This window comes from Pygoscelis adeliae, unplaced genomic scaffold (genome assembly GCF_000699105.1).
Source record: "Pygoscelis adeliae isolate BGI_AS28 unplaced genomic scaffold, ASM69910v1 Scaffold1105, whole genome shotgun sequence".
NCBI classification, from domain to species: Eukaryota; Metazoa; Chordata; class Aves; order Sphenisciformes; family Spheniscidae; genus Pygoscelis; species Pygoscelis adeliae.
The window spans coordinates 1,371-8,725 of NW_008824798.1; the positions used below are offsets into that span (position 1 = coordinate 1,371).

At 54.6% G+C, this 7,355-nt stretch overlaps 1 protein-coding gene across 1 annotated transcript in view; it reads right to left on the minus strand.

Moving 5' to 3' along the window:
• Positions 1-279: 279 nt before the first annotated feature.
• SARNP (SAP domain containing ribonucleoprotein) overlaps positions 280-7,355 on the minus strand; it is a gene marked incomplete at its 5' end in the record, with an annotated part of 30,977 nt that continues 23,901 nt past the window's right edge. Inside the window, 3 exons of the mRNA XM_009323962.1 lie at positions 280-2,428; positions 2,563-2,649; positions 4,505-4,594. Of these exons, the coding sequence (XP_009322237.1) occupies positions 2,608-2,649; positions 4,505-4,594 (132 nt within the window). The remainder of the gene's footprint in view (positions 2,429-2,562; positions 2,650-4,504; positions 4,595-7,355) is intronic.

Consider the following 7,355-nt stretch of genomic DNA (forward strand, 5'->3'; position numbering starts at 1 on the left):
GATGTGCACCGAAAGGGAGCAGCGAGGTAATTCGGGGGAGGAAGGGGGGGGGGGTGGGGGGTGTTTTAGGACTTTGGCCAGGCCACACGAAGTCAACGTTAGGGCAACCCCTAACCGCTGGCGACGGCCCGGCCAGGCGGGCTCTCTGCCCCCCCCAGCCACCCCCGCGCAGGCAGGAGTGGCAGTGGCCAAGTCTCCATCTGCTCCAGCTCCCTCCCGGCGGCACGCTCCGGCCCCGAGCCTCGGCCGCGCCATGCATCAAACTGACAGATACCAGAATTGCCTTGGAGAAGCAGTTTTATTATGAAACCGAGAATGAAATGCAGTGTTTGCCCTGGCACACTACAAAACATTTCAAGCAAATAACCAGCAAAAAGATCATGAGCCAAATAGAAAATACATCTTACAAAATCTGACATACAAAAAAAAAAAAAAATCAGAATAACGTTATTACATTAAATCAGGAAGGAGCAAGGGAGCTTCGATTCACTCAGCCACTGACAACCCAAGACACACAACCTAACCCGGACCCCGTGGCTTTTAGCTGCCCTTTGGGAAAGTAAACAAACGTCCAAGGTATTGCTTAGAGTCACCGAGGGCACACGGACGCAGTCAGACTGCAAACAGTAATGGAACAGAAGCGGTTTGAAGACTTCTACGTTAAAAAATATATATATATTGCTTATTAAGAATCAGGTATAAGCCTCTGAAAAGCTCGATTTGGACACACAGCCGCTGTTCTCTAGCGTCTTAAGAAACCAAGCATGGACAAGGCAAACATCTCTCCGGTAAGGGGTTACGGTCAGAAATAAGAATCCTAGGACATCAGTCTTCAGACAAGAGAAGGATTCCAGCCACAATGCCCATCTAAAAATCCAAGCAGACAGACAGATTTCTGCTTAGGCCCGGGGCCGAGGTATCTGTGAGGGAAAGCTCTGCGCAGGGTGGGAGATGCAGCGGGAACGAACGCTTGCGAGTGAAACTAATTCTCCAGGCAGGCAAAGGAGGAAAGGGCAGCAGGCAGCTCCTCTCTGCCCCAGCGCCGCCAGTCCAGCACCGCCGGCTTCGGGGTCCTGCGCTTCTCCACTGCCACCACTTCTTCCACCCACGCAAGCCACCCCGGGGAACTGCTCTTTACGGCTCCCCAAGAACAAAGGTGCCGCCGGAAACGCTACAGCAGCACGGAGCGCTTCGCAAGCTGCGGCAGCGCTGCCTTTCACCTGACTCGGACAGATTTTTCTTCCGTAATTTCACCAAAAGGGTTACGGACAACGCAGCAGAAGGAACCCTGTTCCTGCACAGCTACTGAGAACTTCCACGCTCAAAACACAGGTCCCAGGAAACCGCCGGTGCTCTCCCGCACCGCCTGGCAGCTCGGAGAAGACTGGGGCTTCTTCAGCCAGTCTGCGAATTAAACCAGCTTGGGAGCTACTCTGAGGCAAAGAGGGGACAAGAGAAAATCCAGCCCGAGAACACGCCCGGGACAAAGCGGCTCTGCTGGTTTGTCGTTTAAGGGGAGAAACGTATCACTGACCTTAGGGGAACCTGGGAAACGTAGGTGAAACGCCACGAGCCGCAGAGGGCTTAACAAGGCGGGATAAACGAAGTGGTGAGAACAGGCTCTGTTTGCAAACGCATTGCTACGTTTTCCTCCTCGTTTTAGGACACCGCTCTTGATCTAGGGTTAATCAGCAATTCTTGCTCTGACAATTCCCATTAGCCTCACCCTGGGAAGGAAGGCAGTCGTGAAACTGCCCCGCGTGTCGGCGACCACACACGCCACTTCCATTTTTGAAAACGTGAGACAATATAATTGAGAAAATCCTTCCCTGACGTTCAACCCGCCAGACCTCGGACGAGCCAGGGGTAAGACGCCAGAGATCCAGAGCAGGACTCGCGTAATGCATCGTGCTCTCAAGACGAGGCGCGTTCTCGTCCCAGCTGCCGGGAAGAGACCACGATACAGCCAAACCTTGGGGCCCGTTTCCCCAGGGTGGAGGAGGAGAGGACCAGGGCAGTCTGAGAGGTGGAGACGGCATCGGACGGCAAACAGACAACACGCTGCAAACCGGTCCTTGCTTTAGCAGCACGCCGGCAGTCCTTAGACTAGAAAAGCAACCGCCGAGGGCAGAGCAAACCCTGCTCTATCTCCACTCCTCAAGGTTTTCCCTTCCCCATCGCACAGCAGACGCTGCGCTCCTACCGTTGCTCTACCTGCCCGTCTCTTTACCGGGCAGAGTTTGACTCTCCCCCGCGCAGGCGTTTCCCAGCGACACTCGGAGGGCAGCGGGACACTCTCCACCTCTCCCCGCCGGACGGTACCTCCGGTGCGAGCTGCTGGGAAACCACCGGACTGCGAGCTACCGGAGACGCACCGAGAACAGTTTCTTCTTTTTGCTCAACTTTTCTTCATTTTTAAACTTCGTAACTTGAAAAAAAAAAAGTAAGTAGCACAATCATACAACTACGGGGGATTCCCTGTCTACTCATCACTAAAACCTAGAGAAACAGTGTGGGAGTGAGAGAAAGTGGGGGAAAGAGAGAGAAAGAGTATGCACGCACTCGAGAGGCACACTGCAAATGGGCTGAAGCTAAAAAGGACCGGCATCAGACGATCCCAAAGCGTTCTGCTCTTTTCCTCTTCTTTGCCTGCAGAGGGGAATTACAAGAAAAAAAAAAAAATCAAAACCAAAGAGAAACAAAACGAGCAAGTTCTTTAAAATCTCACACAACCCGACGGGGAATTTATTAACTGTCTGGTATCGGTAACCACACCGGAGCTCGGCGGCTCCGGCCCCTTCCCGAGTGCACCGACACCACATTCGTTCAAGGGAGCTACGAAGTTTTTATTCTAACGTTGGGACAAAGGGTGCCCCAAAATCAAGTAGCAGAAATATACAGTGCCTGAGATACAGTGCTGCTGAAGTCACTTCGTCTTGCTGGCAACGCGCTACAAAGGGGCTGAGCTGGGAACAATGACTACTTCAGAGGCCTGGAAACCCTTCCAGGCAGTGGGGAGGTGGGAAATGTAAAAGGGCAAAGGGTTAACACTCTCCTATTCATGGAAAAGGTGAGAGGGACACACTAAAACGCATTAAATATACTATTGCGTCTCTCAGATATGCCTTTAAGCCGATACACGAGGGGCATATAAATCTTAATTTTTAGCAGGATAAATAGCCCGGGGGCAACAGAAGCCCTAATCAAGAATCTCCAGGGGAAAGGTGCATTTGAGTGCACACAATACCAGTAAAAAGACCTTTTTGTTCCAGGCACAATCTCCAAGTGACCTAACGGAAAAGCATGGAATCCCTCGCCCAGCCGCCCCCTCCGCGCGGGCCGGAGGGGCTCATTCTCCCATGCTCGGCAGAAGGCTGGGAACGCCGCTCCCCGCTTCACGCGGGGCAGCGTTTCTGCAGTAAACCCAAAACAAAACACACACACAAAAAGCAGCCCCTAAACCCCACCTGAATTGTTGAGATTGCTCTTAGGAACCAAACAAAACCCACTTCTTGTCTGTCGAGCCCAGGAGCCATCTGGTTAAGCAGTTTCCAAGACCCAACACTCGCCCTGCCGCAACCTTTGCCATTTGATTGTTAACGCGGGAGTCCCCACCCCGGAGGGGTCCCTTTGTCCCCAGGAGAGGGGTGCCCGACTCCGGCTGATCCGCACTGGAGCCGTATTTATGTGTGCCCTAACCATAATCGATACCCATCGATACCCTAACCATAGGTGTGCGCGGCACTCCCCACCTAACTTAACGTAGGAGCTACCGCGCCGGAGCACAGCCCGCGTGGGACCGGGAACACTCTGAAGCAGAAGAAAGCATAAAAGTACATAAAAGAGCACAAAGTTGCCCTGAGGAGCTTACAAATTTAAAAGATGGGCCAAAACCACAGAGGACAGAACAAAGCATGGAGGAGAAAAGCTGGAAACAGGGTCAGCATCTCAATCCTCATTATATTGTAGAGTCTCCGGGGATTTATTGATGAAGACCTACGATCGCATCCAAGGGGAAGCAGAGGGTCCAGAAGCATCCAGGAGACGGGGAATTAGAGAGCACAAGGAGCAGATAGAGCGAGTCAGCTCAAACCGAGGGCAGGGGGAACCAGGGTGGGAGAGACCAGAGTAGAGCAGATGTGCCCCCCCGCCCCTTCTGGAAGCATCCGTGCCATCCTGCAAGAGGAGGAGCTGGATGCCAACACGTGCTGGCATGCTCCCGTGGCTCGGTAGACTCCAGAGCAGCCTACTTCCAGAGGGAGCCAGGGGAAAAGCCGCAACAGATCGGATGGCAGAAGCTCAACACTCACTGCCAAGGAAAAGAGGCCGAGCGGCCACAGGAGCACAGACCCACCCGCCGCGGGGGGCCAGCCCCACGCCAGCGTGGGGGACCCGGCGCTGAGCGAGGTCCCAGGTGTGCGGAGTCACGTTGCCACCTCCGGGACTGCCACTGCTCCCCTCAGCATCCTCGGCCGCTCCCCATCCGCTCAGGAAAAGGTTTTACCTCTGTGTCCTCTGTAGCTCCAGCCCCGGCTGAACTCGTTACAATGCCAAACCGCTCCTTTCTCTTCTTCAGTTTCTCGTCTTCTTCACTCTGGCACAAAGAAGGACAAAGATTTATTTTGTTGGCAATGCCCCAGGGTGCTCGTTTAACCCTAAATCCTGTTCCTCCTACCCCCAACTCCTCCCGCAGCCGGCTACCAGAGCACCTGCTAAAAGTTGGGAGCAAGGCAGCGGAGACGCCGAGAGCGGAGCAGGCTTCTCCTCCGCCTTGGCAAAGTGCACTGTCCGTAGGGGACGCGTTGCACGTGCTGGAGAAGAGCTCCTGCAGAGCACGTCAGGTAACGTGGGTGGCTCCGGTCCTTCAGCAGCGATCGATGAAGACACACAAGGGCAGTGCCCACCTACCAGCCCCGTGGCACGACCTCCTCAAATAAAGCCACAGCCCTCCTCGAGCCTGCCCATCCCTACAGCGCCGTATCGTCTTTGCCCTGAATTTCTTCACGCTCAAACCTGAGCACGAAGGAGGGTGGAAGGAAAGGACAGACGCTCGTCACAGCTACTGCGACAGGGCGCAGGCGGGCACGTGCAAAGGAAAATCCGGCCTCAGCAGCCAGAACCTCACCTTTGTCTGGACGTTGGTCTAGGAGGGATTTGGGGGAAGCACTGACAGCTGTCGCAGGGACCTTCGCAATGCCCTTGGGAAAGCGAGCAGTAGGAATCTGACGGTCACCCCCACGGTACCGAGGCTGTGCCGCTTCTCTCGTAAACATTCTCATTTGGAGATGGAGGCTCGGCACTCGCTCTATCTTCCTAAGTCTCATTTCATTTATTTCCTGCCCAAGCGAGCAAATTTCTACTGACGTTTCCCAGAGCCTTCCGATCCCTGCTTCTCAAGGTTCTCCAAAAAACCTGGAGGCTTTTTACCTCCGCTGCCATCACCCACGCCGATGTCCTGATCGCCAGTAATAGCCAAACCCATCACCGCCCGTAAAAGCCTCAACGCATCCATTTTCTGCGGATTTATTCCTACCTCTGGCTGTTTCGTGCCTCTTTCAGGCCATTTCTACAGTTAAGGCTGCCTGATTACTTTGCCAGGCTCCTACCGCTTCTCCCTCCCCTATCATTAAGTACATCTCAGAGCTCTCACTCCCCACAACCCCATCCACCACAGCTCGTTATCCAGGGGAGCGCAGCTCACGAGCAGGCTCTCGCTCGCCGAAGGCTCCCCGGCCGCGCTGCCCTGATGCACGGCTTCCCACCGCGCTGAGGAGCCAGAGGTACCAACGCCATCGCCTGGGGTTTAGAGCAAGGGGCACCAGGCAGAAGGAGAACAGGAGCACCGTTTCCAAGAAAATACGCTTCAAGTCCCAGTGCTCCACCTGGATCAACTGGAATTAGCCGGCCAAGCAGAGGAATCGAGCTGGACGCTTATCCGTTTAAGCTCAAGGTCATAAACCGCGCCAAATTTGACCAGAGTGGCACCGGGCACCCCGTTCGCAAGCAGCGGGGTAACCTCGCCGTGTCAACACCTTACATAAACGAGGCCACAGCGACCCGCTCAGCGCTATTACTCCTGACACGGACGTGTGTTGTGGCAACAGGGCTGGCCGAGGCGTTTGAACTGAAAGCTCCGAGCTTCTCACAAGCTCCAGCTCCGTAGGAAGCCGCCAGCAGCCGTGGCCCAAACACGTTTGATTCCCCCCGTGCGTTACAGCCCCTGACCGCAGGGTCTGCTGCCGAACGCCATGGCAAGCAGCTTAACCTTCCTTCCCAGAAATCCTCCGCCCAGGACTGTTTCGAGGACGGCCCTGTGGTTCGGACATCGCCACCCTCGCCCACCTGCTCTGTTCTGCCGGTCCTCCCTTCCGTGGTTTGACAGTGAAGCTATGAGCAAAGGTTAAATCACCCTCGGCCCTCCCTGCCCTCCCCAGTCCCATTTCATGGAGGAGGACGGAGGGGGACAGCAGGCACGCATCTGTCCTAGGCTCCCGTGGGGGAGCAGCCGAGAGCCCTCTCCCGACCCAGCACCCGGCCCAGGTTAGGATTACTCCAGCTTTCAGGAAGAAGCAACATCCCAGAAAAGCAGCGAAACTTGAGGGTTGTGAACAAAGGACGCCGGGAGGGATTATCATCACGGAGACAGGGAAGGGAAGGAAAAGTTGCTCACTGGAGCAGCACGACGTACGCACTGGCTGTGGCCACACAAAGAAAATCCAACCTGTGCATTAGCGACATTAAACAGGCTCTTAAAAACCATCACTGCTGCCCGCGTGGTTTAAATCCCACGAGCAAGAGGATGGCCCCAAAGCCACTTTCAAGAAGAAAAGCGCTGTGTCTTTAATAAAAGGACATGGGAGGCTCCCAGGGACTGCACCGAGCTGTAGGTTTTTATTTATTTTTTCGGTAAGCCACCCCCACGCCTCCCGCCCCCACCACTGCCCTGCAGGGAAAGCACATAACCGTCCTACTAAATCAACACGGTCCTAATGATCTCGCTCACTTGACCCCCTAGCACGACAGTGTCAGATGCAAACACGCGTACAATAAACTTCACTCCATCTTTAGCTTCTCGCTGACAGGTTTTGATTCATGGGGTGCTGAAACCCATCTGAGGAAAATTACCTCTATCAAAACGCTGCTATCTCTGCATCTATCAACCCCTGGTAGTGCCCCGGGGCCGTGCTCCGGCGTGCAAATGGGTGCACCAGCATCTGCAGGGAAAGCTGACCTTTCTGGCAGGATGTCAGATTTATTTTCTAACCTTACTATTTCTAGGCTTGTTCCCTTTGCACTCACGCCACGATAGTTATTTTGTAGTTTGTCTAAAAAAGGGGGGTGGGGGAAGGAAGGGG